The sequence below is a fragment of the Crinia signifera genome, chromosome 7 (genome assembly GCF_055691185.1).
Source record: "Crinia signifera chromosome 7, ASM5569118v1, whole genome shotgun sequence".
Classification (NCBI taxonomy): domain Eukaryota; kingdom Metazoa; phylum Chordata; class Amphibia; order Anura; family Myobatrachidae; genus Crinia; species Crinia signifera.
Window position 1 is genome coordinate 181,481,868 of NC_139223.1, and position 17,812 is coordinate 181,499,679.

General features: G+C 45.5%; 1 protein-coding gene across 9 annotated transcripts in view; it reads right to left on the reverse strand.

The window, feature by feature from the left end:
- The window catches only part of AGAP1 (ArfGAP with GTPase domain, ankyrin repeat and PH domain 1), a 346,471-nt gene that overhangs the window by 157,392 nt on the left and 171,267 nt on the right, over nt 1-17,812 (reverse strand). For 5 of the 9 annotated variants that reach the window (XM_083154566.1, XM_083154565.1, XM_083154564.1 and 2 more), the window contains 4 exons: nt 13,430-13,517; nt 12,337-12,348; nt 3,929-4,014; nt 3,620-3,761 (listed from right to left, as the gene is read on the reverse strand). In XM_083154566.1, coding sequence (XP_083010692.1) covers nt 3,620-3,761; nt 3,929-4,014; nt 12,337-12,348; nt 13,430-13,517 — 328 coding nt within the window. The remainder of the gene's footprint in view (nt 1-3,619; nt 3,762-3,928; nt 4,015-12,336; nt 12,349-13,429; nt 13,518-17,812) is intronic. The other 4 variants (XM_083154567.1, XM_083154568.1, XM_083154563.1 and 1 more) reach the window with 1 other exon arrangement.

Here is a 17,812-nt window from a genome sequence, read left to right on the forward strand (position 1 = left end):
CTCCCTGCACCTATGGTAGTTACACCCTGTATATAACACATGTACCTGTGACAGGGAAGGTGGCCTCTCTCAGCTCTGTGCCCATAGCAGCTGTACTCCCTGCACCTATGGTAGCTACACCCCTGTATATAACACATGTAACTGTGACAGGGAAGGTGGCCCCTCTCAGCTCTGGGCCCCATAGCAGCTGCACTCCCTGCACCTATGGTAGCTACACCCCTGTATATAACACATGTAACTGTGACAGGGAATGTGGCCCCTCTCAGCTCTGTGCCCATAGCAGCTGTACTCCCTGCACCTATGGTAGCTACACCCCTGTATATAACACATGTAACTGTGACAGGGAAGGTGGCCCCTCTCAGCTCTGGGCCCATAGCAGCTGCACTCCCTGCACCTATGGTAGCTACACCCCCGTATATAACACATGTAACTGTGACAGGGAAGGTGGCCCCTCTCAGCTCTGAGCCCATAGCAGCTGCACGCCCTGCACCTATGGTAGCTACACCCCTGTATATAACACATGTAACTGTGACAAGGAAGGTGGCCCCTCTCAGCTCTGGGCCCCATAGCAGCTGCACTCCCTGCACCTACGGTAGCTACACCCGACTAAAAGGTGACTATTGATTATGTTTTATAAAATAACTTAGATTGGAGGTGACTAATGTTTAAATGATCTTTCTTTCCCTTCGTGGACATAATGTTTGGATATACATTACATATATTTATTGTGTTCAGTTACTTACAGGATTGTAATGATTAGTTTTTTTTTATTTTTTTATATTCTGTTAGTCTAAAGGTCCCCATACACATTGCGATTAGCAACGTGCAATGCGACGCGACGAGCGCTACCACGGGCATCGCACAATACAAAAAGTATTTGCTGCACATACTTTTTGTACTGCCCGCGGATCGCATTGCACGCGGTTATCGTAACGTGTTTGGGCACCTTTAGAGAGTCTGTAAGGATGTTATATTTTTCAGTAAGTAGTTTTGCATACAAAATCTCAGATATGAAAATGCGTCAGTAAATGTACATGACAATAATTAAGTCAGGTGAAAATGCATTAAGAGATAATTCTAGCAGTTTGAATATTATATAATCTGCAGTTCTAGGACTGCGGAACAGTGGGATAAAATCAGGCAGTACGGATGGTGTAATGGTTAGCATTACTGCCTCACAGCATTGAGGTCTTGGGTTTGCTTCCCACCCTGCCCCTAACTGTGTGGAGTTTGTATATTCTCCCCGTGCTTGCAGGGGTTTCCTCCGGGTACTCCGGTTTCCTATCACAATCCAAAAATATACTGGTAGGCAAATTAGCTCCCAACACATTAACCCTAGAATGTCTGTGTGTGCGTGTACATGTGGTAGGGAATATAGATTGTAAGCTCCACTGGGGCAGGGACTGATGTGAATGTTCAAATATTCTCTGTAAAGCGCTGCGGAATATGTGTGCGCTACAGTATATAAATAACTGGTAAAAATTAATAAAAAAATGAAAATACGCTGCTACACATATATGTCCCACGGTGCCACACATATATGCCCCACGGTGCCACACATATGCCCCCACAGTTCTAGTTATGCGCTCAGTGCCATATATACCCCCACGATGCCACACATATGCCCCCACAGTGCTAGTTATGTGCCCAGTGCCAGATGTTACCACAATGCCACATATGCCCCCCCACAGTGCTAGTTATGCCCCCCCGTGATAATTTCCCAGCAGCAGCACTCACCGTTGTTGCTGCTGCTGCTGCCGGGCGGGGAGAGGACAGTCTGGCGTCCCCCTGCAGTCCGACTCCTGCATGTCACGGAGGGGAGGAGAGCACAGCACAGCGCACGTCTCCTTCCCCCCCCCCTCACTTCCCTGTGACTGGTCCATCCACGAATCAAAGCTCACAGGCCGGCTCCTAATTGGCTGCCGGCCCGCGAGCTCTGATTGGCGGACGGCCCAGTCACAATGATGCACACTAAGGGTTAGGAGAGATGCGCAATGCGCGCTCTCCTCCCCTCAAGGAGATGGATTCGGGCCGGGGAACCGGCAGCGGGGGGACGGGGACGGAGGGCAGCAGGAGCCGCACTTAGCAAGGGGGAGAGCCACATGCGGCTCGAGAGCTGCGGGTTGGCCACCCCTGCCCTAGTGGATGGTAGGGCATGAAATACCTTCCAATCTAACACATGGCAAAATAACGCTGTGTCGACCTAAACCCATGTCGACCTTGACACTTGTCGACCTAGACACCTGTCGACCCAACGGTATCGACCAAATGACTGTCGACCTAAGTGCTGTCGACAATACGACCGTATTCCCTCATAATCACCTGTAATGTTACCTTATATAGGAAATATAATCTTATATTACACAACATTTTTAATTTGAATTCATATAACAAATGTGAGCGACGCTGGGATTTTTAGCCGGTACTTTGCAGATCTCCCACGGAGATGTTGACAACCAAATGGTTAATGACGTGTTATGTGCACGTTCCATTCCTGTCAGGGCCGTCAGCTCATATAAATCAATGTTCATTTTACAGCTCGCAAAATACTCCAAAATGTAATCGGCATCTAGGATGACAGAAATCGTCCGGTAGGAGTTGGAGCCATTAAAAGCTGGTCTGTTCTGCCACATTAAGTAACTGTAAATAATTCATCCATTATTTCAGAATGTATATAGCATTGATCCTAAGTATAGCGTGCGCTTTTTCTGCCGTTGGTTGTAAGGAAATGGCACTGACAGCGGCCATCGTACCTATCAGCAGATAATAGACTGATGTTGTCATTTTAGTGTTCTTAATTTCTCTTTTTATAGTTTGGTGCATGAAAACTTTACTTTTCCTGTAAATAGCCTCCAACATCAGACATTGACATATCAAAAATACAAAGGCAGAATATAGCATTGTGAGGTCCAGTTGCCCAGAAATCCACACGAATTCTGTGAATTTGAAGGATTTCAAAACCCGGTCCGGATCTTTGGATATCTGAATCCGATCTGAACACTGTCCCTGTATGGAATCTGTATTTTAAATCTAATTTTCATTTTTTTTTTTTTTTAAATTACATGATTTTAGCAATTTGTTATCAATTTTTATATATATATATATATATACATTTTTTTAGGATTATAATTGTATTATTATATCTTTTATTTTTATTATAAAAATTAGATTTTTTAAATGAACCGGGAAAAAAAGGAACTGGGCCCCTTGAGGGTGGTTTGACCAGGAAACAATGAGGAGTTGTTGGGAGCAGCGCACGTCACTAGTAATAGCTCAGAAGAGGTAGCTACTAAGTATAATGTGGATCTAAGAGGCACGGTTTACGTGGTCTGCAGCGGAGCATTGGAGGGGGCTGGAAAATGCAAGGTTGGAATATGTTAACCCTTTGGGTGCCAACGATGCTGTGAGAGATTGTCAAAATATCTGTTAAAAAATGCCAGAGCTGCTCACAGCGATTTGATCTATGCAATAATAGAAGTGAGCACGTGTTGCAGTTATCTACTTGACCACTAGATGGTGCTGTGCAACAAGTCATGAAACCCCTTTTTCTCCATCAGTAGAAAACATGCAATTCCACCATGACTTTTCCCAGGGAGGTTGTGGCACGAGCGTCACTCACCCTGAGTGCCCACCAGCACCATAGGAATCTCGTTGGTATTGCGGTAGTTGGCTAGGCGGCTGTAGTAGTGATAGACTGTCTGGAAACTGATCTCATCCTCCAGGCTGAAGACAAAGATTACAGCATCCACCCACATGGCAAACTAAAAAAAAAAAAAAGAAGTTAATAAAGATATGAGCAAATATAATAAAATTATGCGAGAGGCAAGAATTGGGCCGAAAATTAAATAACTGAATAGAGGCATGTGTAATGTATTACAGGGTAGGTGGATTAAAGAGCGACGTGAGATCTACATAAGATACATCTTACTTGTGCTTCTGGGGGTCCTCCCTCATCCCGGATCAGTAGGAGGTAGCTCTGTCCATCTACCACAATCTCCTTCTTGAACCTGCCCCCTGTCACAGACGAGAAAGCATTAGGTAGAGTCAGAGAGAGCAGAGCACAGGAAGGGGACGTGGATGAGGAGACACAGGAGGGAAACGGTTGCTTGTAAGAGAGAAGTGCAGGCACAGGAGCCAGTCACACACAGGGTACGTGGTCAGGGGTAACCGGTATGGAGGCTAGAATGGCATTAATAGGGAGGACCCTTGTTTCACGGCGGCACCTCTGGGTCTTAGATCTAACCGATTGTTCTATAGACGCTTCTGTACCCTGTCACATACCTCTACTACAAGCAAGGTCCTGGAGTTAGTAGGCAATGGGAGAGGTGACTACACGGCTACAGGCCAGAAAATCAGGGCAGAGCGGCACATAAGCAGATCTCTGTGCCCCCGATAAGGACTGGACTGGGGACAAAGCACTTTGTATGGTCTGTTACCTGCAGCACTGCCCTGCACAGGTGGCTCACACAACACATGGTACAGAACAAGGTGGAAGAAGTAAAGTCATCACAGGACAATGCAAAGATTGATGTACAAGAAGATGGGAAACAGATACAAAACACCCACCTGGTTCTCAGCCCCCAGCCCCCCCCCCCCCCCCCCCCCATCTACTCTCCATCCAAGCTATCAGCCTGACCTATTCAGTGCATCAACTGACACCTAACCTTATTCCACTAATACCCCTTTCACATTCGCAGTCCCGGATGCATCCCGAGACACTACCCGGGAATGTACCCTTTCACACTGGCCACCCGACCCGGAATGAAGTCGGGCGGGTGGCGTCATCTGGAGGCTTGGCCAGGGCGGCGCTGGGAGGTGTCAGCACCTCCCAGCGGCGCATTTTCACTGCAGTGAACGGGATCTGGGTCACGCTGACCCGGAATACCCGTTCACACTGACCGCATCCCGTGTCGATTCCGGGTTCTATCCCGGAATGCTGAACACGGGATATTCGCCCAAGACCCTTTCACACTGAGCTAAATCCCGGGTTGATGCGCGTTCATGTGCGAAAACCCGGGATATTTTTGCAAGTGTGAAAGCGGTATAAGATCACCTATTGCAACATATAAAATGAACTAGTGAACATGGCTCTTCTTACAGGGCGGTTTGTGTTGAGATTACCCGTTATTAGGGTATAATACGGGTGTCCCATATGGTCGCGTAATAGGTCTACCCCATATGGTCCACAGGTTGACACGGTCATCAACTGTGTACTAGGTTGACGCATGCAAATGGTTGAAAACATTTTAATTGTTTTTTAAAACTTTTTTTTTCATAGTCTATCATCCACATGGACTAAGATTGGAAATAGCAACGTGTAGGGAGGTCAACGAGGCATCATACCTAGAGTATGTTGTAATGCTCTGCTCGGTCTGAGATTTTGTACTCAAAGTAGCTTAAAACGTGTAAAGTGAGCTACTTTGAGCTCAGAATCGCCCAGTGTTTATGGGCCTTAAGATGCATTTTTAACCCCCCCAAAAAAGACGCACGACTTTAGCAGAGTTGCATGGGATCTGGCGGCTCACCCCAGGCATCATCTGTGTATCATTCTTACAAATGATATATCGTTTGTGAAGTGCATTGCACACGTGATATATCAGATATAGGGCACAGGCTGCACTGCACAAGAGATACAATGTCGGGTGCTATTTCCGATAGGAAATATTTAATGCTGCCGTTTCAGACAACATTGATGGCGGATTTCAACAAAACATATCCAACTTTAAAACAAGTTGGAACTGTTTTGTGGGAAACGGGCGCGTATTGTTGAATTCACGGCCGTTTCTCGACAATCCGCGGCCGTTTCACCGACATGCCCACTTTTCACCACTCCAGCTGTCGAGTTGCAGGCACGCTGCCCGAAAGCGGTCCAGGATTCCAACTGTTGGAACGTTCCGACAGTCGGAATCCCACATTAAATACCCCCAATGTACCTGAAAGACATATCATAGCCATCTCAGTGTGTGGCTGACCAAGGGAACCAGCCACATGAAAGCCTCAGTTGCGAGGTCTGGCCAGGCATATTATGTGGCTGATTGGTAAGTATGTATGCTTACAGAAACCGGTTCACTGGATTCAACGGTCGTAGTGCCATCGGCAATGTGTGTGCCCATCATCAGGGAAGCTTACAGCAACCGTTTCAGCAATTTTACACAAAAACAAATTTAGGAATTACATCGTCATTAATCAGAACCAGATGGGCAAGGTCAACATGTTCTAATTCTACCCTTAACAAAAACCCGAATTTCAATACAAGCTGGCGATCACCTAATAAATGAGTTCTAGCAGATTGTAACGAGGAATTACCCAATCATCAGTCCAACAACAGAGATTCGGAATGGCTACAAAAAGTTTTGATACAAAATCGCTATGGTTCAATGGATCCCTGTGGGTAATATTCCAATCATCAGGCCGGCTCTCAGACTATATGAAATAGACTTAGGTGCGGATGATTCGCACTCACGAATCATCACCGCACCGGGTGACTTTTACGGCGGACTGAATTCCCTTAAAATGGCTAGCAGCTCCATAGGTGTGTGAGCAATTTTAAGTGAATTCGGCCCAGCGACGGGTGCGAGGTCGGCTCAATTTGGGTACAGTTTTCAGCGTTTAAACGACACCTGAACGGCAACTCGCAGCCTTCGGCACTAATAGGATCTACCCCTCAGTGAGCCAACGATTCTCATTGGGTGCGGGGTCCCGACAGTCGGGATCCCGACAGTCATTAACCCGACGTCGGGATCCCGACTGTTAAAACACCGACGGCTGTCGGCTATTATTCCTCGTGGGGGTCCACGACCCCCATAGAGGGAGAATAGAATAGGTGGTAGCGTAGTGAGCCACCGTGCCCGCAGCGTGGCAAGCGCAGCGAGCCCGCAAGGGGCTTTGTTGCGCTGCCATGCTGTCTGACACCGGCCAGTCGGGATCCCGACGTCGGGATAATGACCGTCGGGTCCCGACTGTCGGTGAAACATACCACACCCTTCTCCTGAACTCCACCTAACAGGTAAGCTCTCATGAGCAGGCTCCTCGTCCCGCTCGTGTTCCTCCCCGGCACTATCCTTGCTTCCAGTACTCAGGCTTACGAGTGTGTATCTGATTTTCCCGAATGACGACTCACCTCTGCTTGTCTGTCAAAAAGAGAAGTGCAGCCCCAACCCTAGTTCACGTTCTATACAGTTTGTCGATTTTACTGCTCTGTATTGTCCAACTATGTTTCATTGGATAGTAAAGGATGGCAAAAATTTTCCCAGCTCTGAAAAAGTGAAAAGGAATGCTCTAAGTTTCTTAATACCCCTTTTCCACCAAGTTGATAACATGGGTTATCGCTGGGCAACCTGGGTCCACGTTTGGTGTGAAAGGTTGTGAGAAAAATAACCTGAATTGTGTTACCAATAATCCGGGTCCAGCCTGCGGGGTTTGAACAGAATTTCAAGCTGCTGTGACAAGACTTGAAACAATGTTCTACTACCTAGTCGAGCCCATTTTCGGGGGGAGAGATCCACCAGCAGAGAGGTCATGAGACTTGCAACTTGCCAGCAGTATCAGCTACATCTCTACACAAAAAGAAGCAACATTACTGAATTCCCGTAGAAGCTCTTCAGCTGTATCTACCCAGCCTGGTCTTCCCTAAAAGGTTGTCAGCAATTAACCATTCCGCAAGTCACCGGCTCAGTAAGGATCCTGGAGACATTGCAGAAGTGTAATTACTATGTGACCGTGCCCTTACCCTTGAAACAAAGGGTAATTCCGTTGCTCCAGTTATTATAATTAGCGATAACCAACTTTGTCAGCAACGTAGAGTAGACATTTACTGTCAGTATTGTAGTGTTGGTGGTGCACCCAAGAGCCGCATAAGTCAACGTTCGAAAAACAAACATCCTTCTCAGCCAACTGTTTTTTAGAATCCTCAATAATGTAGCACTGTATTATGACAGCAAGGATGAGACCCAGTAGGTGCCATATGTCACCCACTGGTGCGGAAACTGTGAAAGAGACCCATCATATTGAGCTTGCGGTAGTACCCAGCTTTTGCGGTTCTGGGCATGGTGATTGGTGGGGGGCATCAGAGAACATGCCAAAGAGTAACTTCCTTTATACGTATATACTCGAATATAAGTCGACCCGAATATAAGCCGAAGCACCTAATTTTACAACAAAAAACTGGGAAAACTTATTGACTCAAATGGGACCCTCACTCGAGTATAAGCCGAGGGGGGGCTTTTTCAGCATAAAAAATGGTCTGAAAAAGTAGGCTTATACTCGAGTATATATGGTAAGTTAGAATACAGAAAGAGACAGCTTAAGAGTAGTGATCTCGTCCTAATACAGAATGTTTACTACAGCAGAGAAGACACAAATGTTCTAGGTTACTTTTCCTTCATTGCAGACCAACCAACACGTCCCCCATCTACCTGGTAACACAAACTCTGCTGCCAAACTTCCCAATAAACTTCCTGCAATCTCATTGGCTGAAGGAACAGACTGATAAGGGCAGCGATGTCACACATCACGGTCCTAGAAGTCAGCCAAGAACAAAATTTGGTGTTCTGCTTTATTTTTTTTTCTACTGGCGACAACCACTTAATTATTAACCATATAACTGTTGAAATAGATCAGGAGATGTCACTTGTGTAAGAGTCTGGACCACAGCAGGTGATCGGTATATAATTCTAAAACTAACTAGTTTGAGTGTTTATGGTATAGTGCCTTGATGGCTAACCTTGACACTACAGAGGTTTTTAAACTACACATCCCAGCATGCTCTGCTTCAGTTTTGCTATTTTGCCCATGCTAAATCTGATGCAGAGCATTCTGGGATGTGTAGTTCAACAACAGCTGGAGTGTCAAGTTTAAAAAAAAACAAAAACAAACATGAATATCCGTCCATTAGTTAAGAAGAAAAACAGCTTATGTGAAATGTGTAGGTCCCGCCAATGCGTTTCGTCTGCATTTAGCAGGGTCTCATCTCTATTTCATCAGGAGTCTGTGACTTTAATGAATTCCAACTAAATTTGCAAAAATAATTTTACTGATGGCTTCGTGTGGATTACTCTAAAGAACCTGAGATAAGCTGGATTTATTTATATGGTACGGGTCCACTTTTAGCGTCTCTTCAAAATTTTACTATAGGTGTAAATATGGACGAGGAGCTTGGACGTCGATGTAGTGAAGCAGTGTGTGCTTACATGGATACATTATATAGACCTCCAGCCATGATGTAAGCAGTGCATGCTTACATAGATACATTATAGAGACCTCCAGCAATGATGTAGTGAAGCAGTGTGTTATTACATGGATACATTATATAGACCCCCGGCCATGATGTAGTGAAGCAGTGTGTGCTTACATGGATACATTATATAGACCCCCGGCCATGATGTAGTGAAGCAGTGTGTGCTTACATGGATACATTATAGAGACCCCCGGCCATAATGTAGTGAAGCAGTGTGTTATTACATGGATACATTATAGAGACCTCCAGCAATGATGTAGTGAAGCAGTGTGTTATTACATGGATACATTATATAGACCTCCAGCGATGATGTAGTGAAGCAGTGTGTGCTTACATGGATACATTATAGAGACCTCCGGCCATGATGTAGTGAAGCAGTGTGTGCTTACATGGATACATTATATAGACCTCCGGCCATGATGTAGTGAAGCAGTGTGTCCTTACATGGATACATTATATAGACCTCCGGCCATGATGTAGTGAAGCAGTGTGTGTTTACATGGATACATTATATAGACCCCCAGCGATGATGTAGTGAAGCAGTGCGTGCTTACATGGATACATTATAGAGACCTCCGGCCATGATGTAGTGAAGCAGTGTGTGCTTACATGGATACATTATATAGACCCCCAGCGATGATGTAGTGAAGCAGTGTGTTATTACATGGATACATTATAAAGACCTCCGGCCATGATGAAGTGAAGCAGTGTGTGCTTACATGGATACATTATAGAGACCACCGGCCATGATGTAGTGAAGCAGTGTGTTATTACATGGATACATTATATAGACCCCCAGCGATGATGTAGTGAAGCAGTGTGTGCTTACATGGATACATTATATAGACCCCCGGCCATGATGTAGTGAAGCAGTGTGTGCTTACATGGACACATTATAGAGACCCCCAGCGATGATGTAGTGAAGCAGTGTGTTATTACGTGGATACATTATATAGACCTCCGGCCATGATGTAGTGAAGCAGTGTGTGTTTACATGGATACATTATATACACCCCCGGTGATGATGTAGTGAAGCAGTGTGTCCTTACATGGATACATTATATAGACCCCCAGCGATGATGTAGTGAAGCAGTGTGTTATTACGTGGATACATTATATAGACCTCCGGCCATGATGTAGTGAAGCAGTGTGTTATTACATGGATACATTATATAGACCTCCGGCCATGATGTCGTGAAGCAGTGTGTTATTACATGGATACATTATATAGACCCCCAGCGATGATGTAGTGAAGCAGTGTGTTATTACGTGGATACATTATATAGACCTCCGGCCATGATGTAGTGAAGCAGTGTGTTATTACATGGATACATTATATAGACCTCCGGCCATGATGTAGTGAAGCAGTGTGTTATTACATGGATACATTATATAGACCCCCAGCGATGATGTAGTGAAGCAGTGTGTTATTACGTGGATACATTATATAGACTTCCGGCCATGATGTAGTGAAGCAGTGTGTGCTTACATGGATACATTATATACACCCCCGGTGATGATGTAGTGAAGCAGTGTGTGTTTACATGGATACATTATATACACCCCCGGCCATGATGTAGTGAAGCAGTGTGTGCTTACATGGATACATTATATAGACCCCCAGCGATGATGTAGTGAAGCAGTGTGTGCTTACATGGATACATTATAGAGACCCCCGGCCATGATGTAGTAAAGCAGTGTGTTATTACATGGATATATTATATAGACCTCCGGCCATGATGTAGTGAAGCAGTGTGTTATTACATGGATACATTATAAAGACCTCCGGCCATGATGTAGTGAAGCAGTGTGTGCTTACATGGATACATTATAGAGACCACCGGCCATGATGTAGTGAAGCAGTGTGTTATTACATGGATACATTATATAGACCCCCAGCGATGATGTAGTGAAGCAGTGTGTTATTACGTGGATACATTATATAGACCTCCGGCCATGATGTAGTGAAGCAGTGTGTGTTTACATGGATACATTATATACACCCCCGGCCATGATGTAGTGAAGCAGTGTGTGCTTACATGGATACATTATAGAGACCTTCGGCGATGATGTAGTGAAGCAGTGTGTGCTTACATGGATACATTATATACACCCCCGGCGATGATGTAGTGAAGCAGTGTGTTATTACGTGGATACATTATATAGACCTCCGGCCATGATGTAGTGAAGCAGTGTGTGTTTACATGGATACATTATATACACCCCCGGCCATGATGTAGTGAAGCAGTGTGTGCTTACATGGATACATTATATAGACCTCCGGCCATGATGTAGTGAAGCAGTGTGTGCTTACATGGATACATTATATAGACCCCCGGCGATGATGTAGTGAAGCAGTGTGTGCTTACATGGATACATTATATACACCCCCGGTGATGATGTAGTGAAGCAGTGTGTGCTTACATGGTTACATTATAGAGACCTCCGGCCATGATGTAGTGAAGCAGTGCGTGCTTACATGGATACATTATATACACCCCCGGCGATGATGTAGTGAAGCAGTGTGTTATTACGTGGATACATTATAGAGATAAGGTCCGGACATGAGAACACAGCTGAAGAACCACTTCACTTTGTTACATTTTGCTTCAGTAACACACATTCCGCACGCCCAGAAAATAATCCCTTATGTAACAGAGTCTGGACCTGGCGAAACCCAACACTGGAAGGGTTAAACCCTGTATGGATCACTTATTAATGGCTCACAACACATTTGCCACATACTGATTTCATCTAGCGCCATCATAGAGACTACAGTACGCGACATCTAGGCCCATGCAGACACACACTGTCCCTGCCATTCTCCAAGACCTCTCCATGACAGCGGCTGGAGACAGGGCGTCTCACACAAACCCCAAGGACACTCTGTAACATTAGACAGATGATGTTTCTACGTGACACAAAGTCTAGCGAACGACATCGGGGAGACAGAGGGAGTGGGATGAGAGGAACCCAAACTAGGTAATGCAAAGGAAGCAGAGAGAGAGAGAGAGATGGAATAACAAAGAAGAAAAAGTCAACTCTACGTCAGATATCTCAGCCGCATCTGTCTCGTCAGCCCGTAGTGAATGTATAATTACCTGCATCCATATCTGCAAAGAACCAATGGGACAGGCAGTGAGGGAAAGAAGGAGCTTAAGACAGTCAAAGACCAGCCAAGGATGCATACAGTGTATGAGATACAGAGGCAGGGGGGCCCCGCGGAGCACCGCACGTGCAGGAAACTCAGCATAGCAAGAGACCACATACATTCTGTAACATTACAGGGAGAAGCAGCCAAACGGAGCTACACATCGGTCTGAGCAGCCTACTACTAGGGGAAGGGAGAGTGCACATTACTACAAGTCAGTTCTATGTATATGAAATGGTACAGACGTGGGTTTGAAAGAAGCCTCACATCACTATCCCCCCTGCTGGTAAATGCTTGGGTTGGCAAAATGACGGCCTAGTCTCTCCAAGTCATACTTGAGATGGATAAACTGAAATAATCTGTGCTGCTGTTAGCATGACGATGCTGTACCTGGCTACAGGTAGTTGTGCCTAGTCCGCTCTCTCTCTTGGTCGTCTTTAACTCGCATTTTGATGAATGACAGAAATAAGTGCTATGACCCTAGTCAAATGCACCTTATATGTAAATTGTTACAGGGTGAGTATCCCTTATCCGAAATGCACCTGGTCCTCCGACATCCACAGCGAACATCGGATTAGTCTTCAGTGGCCTCCTTGGGCCCAAGGAGGCATTGCACATGGGCGCTGATGACATCACAGGCATACCAGCGTAATGCATCCTTGGGACTGGGGATGCCACTGAAGACAAATCTGATGGTTGCAGTGGACACCGGGGGATGAGGTAAGTATGAAAAAAAAAGGTGCGGTGGGGAAAAAATAATAATCCTGAAATATTCTGAAAACCGAATATTTTGGTTTTGGGATATCGGATAAGGGATACTCAACCTGTACTATAATAACTGAATAAGTGCATATGGTTATAAAAAATAACTGTAGTTTATTTAACCCGCCAGTTATACAATACATTGCTTTTCTTTCTTTTTTTTTTACCATGTCCCGGCTTTACCCTGGGCTACACCGTACAAGGGAAGAAGTACAGCTTTATGTTATACCGTATTAATATTTTACAGACTGCATAATAGTGTGAGAGCAATGTCCAGTTACCTTCCGGGGACTCCTCCTGCACATAAGTACCCGTAAGGTACCGGTGAACCAGTGCCGACTTCCCGCTTGCTAGATTTCCCACAATACCCTGCAAGATACAAACATGCATAACAGTCAATGCTTGCCGTGCCATAACTTAAAGAGGCCATTTATTAAAAAAAAAAACGCAGAAAAGCCAAACTTTATAAAACATTACAATATTGACAATGTAAGAGTGGAGACAAAAAGGTCATTAGATTCCATCAGAAGTTTTTACATTTCCAAATTTCGACTAAAACCATAATTAACGTCTCATGGACATTTGCCCAATATTATAGAGATCCAGAGGGTTCTATGAAAAACACACCATTGGCACACCTGGGAATATAGATTAATCTACCAGCGATACTGGTAGCATTTGATTACCCTTAAAAGCAATGGCATAAGATTACCAGATTTATCAACAGTCACATATTATGCAGCCCTATATAGAGAATATTTGGCCACTCAAATCGCTGCCAGCGGAGCTTACACTCTATATTTATTACTGTGAACGGATGCACCTCTCTCCGCCAGGCGATTTCAGGTTTCTTTGATCACACTGGATTTGGGACATAAGGGGATTCAAGTTTACCATAACAGCCTGTTCCGGACTCCACCCACTACATAGTGGGTGGCATCCTAAGCCAACACAAAGCTCCTACACTGTGACCTAAGACCGCCGAATTCTGGGTATATCTGGACACCCTGCAGCACCTGCTCCTGGTTGGTGTCTGCCGATTCCCACTGGCCAATCACCATGGACCAGAATTTACAAGGTAGCAGGAAGAGGGTTTGAGCTTGGAGACACTGGGCTCAATTCGGACAACGGAATAGCATTTTGCGCTCTTCCAAAAAGCAGTCACCCTTAAAGCAAGATGTATGCATACATTTAACAATGTCCCTAATGGACAGGGGGGTTGCCACTCCTTTATGCCTCAGACCACTTGGGGTGATGATATATGCCCAGATGGGGGGGGGGGGGGGGGATAGTTCCCTCCTAAACTTACTTTCGGCATCTTATCATCTACTCTGGATGACTTTGGAGCTCCAGAAAAAAGAAGACAGGATCTCCGGCCAGTAGACCCTTGCTCACAGAGTCAATCAGCCATTTCAAGAACTCCTTTTTTCAGGGAGCTGGTGGGGTCCCAGCAGCCTGAGAGAGCTCTGGATCCGCTAGATCACAGGTTCTCAAAGTCGGCCCCACACAGTGCAGGTTTTGCAGGTCTCCTCACAGAATCAAGTCAAATAATTAGCTGGATAACGATAACTGTGTGGGGTCCTGAGGATCAAGTTTGAGAACCTGTGTGTGACCACCAAAGGGGGGGGGGGGGGCGGCTTGTACAATGCAACAGGCTTTGTACACCACACTGCAGCTCAGGGATCGCTTCCCAAGCTCTGTGCTGCATATACATTTTATTTATTTAGACATATATACATTTATTACACTAGAGCTGATACAAGGACCATTTGAAATTGGATCTGTAAACTATACTGGGCATGGGGGTAGCAATGTGACAGCACTTTGTAGTAGTAGCATCACTGAAGGGGGAATCGATAAGCTGAGCATTGGTTCTGGGAACAATATGGCCGCCCCCATTGTGTGAAGGCAAACGGTCCACCTCACCAGTAATCATATTAGCAGCGCAGCTTACACGGCTTTATAAATCCTCAGCAAAGCCAGGAAACCACAGAAACCTTTAGCTGGATTTTCCATCGGTCATTATGGACAAAGCTCCTTGCCTTGGCTCCTACACTGAGCGACTGGATCTAGACTCCTGAGGTAATCCTGTCCAGCTTCCCAACTCTATAGAAATATGGCAGCAACCGTCGCGCAGCAGTGAGAATATTTAATTATTTACAGATGTAACAACAGAAACATATTGCAGTGTGGCCTACGTGGAAATAAACTGGGAGGGCTGAACAGAAATATTGCATTGAATAATTAAGAAACACAGAGGCCTTTGGCTTAGACCATCTATTATTTATTTATTTTTTAAAGGAAAAACTGAACCAGTACAATGATGAAAGGTCTGGGCGGGCTGTGGAACAGCCTCCAGTTAGTTACACAGGGAACACAATTTCTGGGTACACATTCACACGTGTCCTGGGGAGACTGGCGTAACTGGTTTGTGATATACACTGCTCGGTATGCACTAGTCACAGACATAGGGATGTATGGGAAGTTATGGAGGAGGCAAAATGTATGGAAAAGTTTTAATCCAGCAAAATTATAATTGGTGGCAGAATATAGTAATATGGCCACTATACAACTCAGAAGGCTGCCTGATGACCAGTATACAACACCGAGCCCGGCCTAATGACCAGTATATAACACAGAGCACCGCCTGATGACCACTAAACAACACAACACTGCCTGATGACCAGTATACAATACATACTGTAGCACCGCCTGATGACCACTAAACAAAACAACACCGCCTGATGACCAGTATACAATACACACTGTAACACTGCCAGATGACCAGAATACAACACAGCACCACCTGATGACCAGTAGACTACACATATTGTAGCACTGCCAGATGACCAGAATACAACTCAGAAGACTGTCTGAAGACCAGTACACAACACCGAGCCCAGCCTGATTATTAGTATACAACACAGAGCACCGCCTGATTATCAGTATACAACTTATGCTGAGTACACACCAAAGCGATTTGGATTGGATGCAAATATTATGCAAATAATATGCAAATGGTGTGATCCGATTTGCATACGATCCGATCCCATCTGTATTCAGATGAATGGATCTTCTACAGATCCTACCTGCAGCAGGTAGGTTCGGAATCGGATCCAACCAAACGATTTTGACACAATCTGCATCCAACCGGTCTGAGTTGGATCCAGATTGATGGGATTGTGCCAAAATCGTTTTGGTGTGTACCCAGCATAAGCCCTGTCTGATGACGAGCATACAACTGAGCCCAGTCTGATGACCAGTATACAACACAGAGCCCTGTTGGTGACCAGTAAACAAAGAGCCCTGTCTAATGACCTGTATACAACTGAGCCCCGTCTAATGACCTGTATACAACTGAGCCCCGTCTAATGACCAATATACAATAAACCCTGCCTTTATGACCAGCATACAACACAGAGCCCCGTCCGATGACCAGATAACAACACAGAGCCCAGTCTGGTGACCAGCATACAACCAAGCCCTGCCTTTATGACCAATATACAACACAGAGCCCCGTCCGATGACCAGATTACAACACAGAGCCCAGTCTGGTGACCAACATACAACCAAGCCCTGCCTTTATGACCAGTATACAACAAAGAGCCCCGTCCGATGACCAAATTACAACACAGAGCCCCGTCCGATGACCAGATTACAACACAGAGCCCCGTCCGATGACCAGATTACAACACAGAGCCCCGTCCGATGACCAGATTACAACACAGAGCCCCGTCCGATGACCAGATTACAACACAGAGCCCAGTCTAATGACCAGATTACAACACAGAGCCCAGTCTAATGACCAGATTACAACACAGAGCCCAGTCTAATGACCAGATTACAACACAGAGCCCAGTCTGGTGACCAGTATACAACCGAGCCGAGTCTGTGACCAGTATACAACCGAGCCCGGTCTGATGACCTGTATACAATGCAGAGCCCAGCCTGTTGCCCAGTATACAATGCAGAGCCCAGCCTGTTGCCCAGTATACAATGCAGAGCCCAGCATACAACTGAGCCCCATCTAATGACCAGCATACAACCAAGCCCTGCCTTTATGACCAGTATACAACAGTGCCCCGTCACAAGCCCCAGTTGATGACCAATATAACACCCAGAGACCTGTCTGATGACCAGTATACAACACAGTGTCCAGTCAGATGACCAGTATGCAACACAGTGCATATTGACACACCACAATGCTTCTGGAAAAATGTCCTTTGAACAGATGAGTCAAAAATGGAGCTTTTTTGGTAAATCACATCAGCTCCATAATCACACATGAAAGAAAAGACCACCATATGCACTGTGACACATGGAGGAAACGGGGATATGTTTTGGGGCTGTTTTGCTGTGTCCAGCACGGGATGCGCTGTATCTGTGCAGGGCTCGATGAAATATTAAGACTATAATTACATTTTTGAGTGTCAGAGAGGTCGGTCTCGGTGGACACATGGGTCCTTCAACAGGAAAATGACCCAAAGCTCACAGCTAAAAGCAAACTAGAAGTGGTCTGCAATGCACGTGCCATATACCTGGTACCCAATGTGGTGTCCAAACAAGGTGCCATGGCCCAGTGGCATCATACGCCAATCCCCACAAAAGCATGATCAGTGCATTACACCTTGTGTATATCATTGCAAACATTGGTGGCTCCAGAG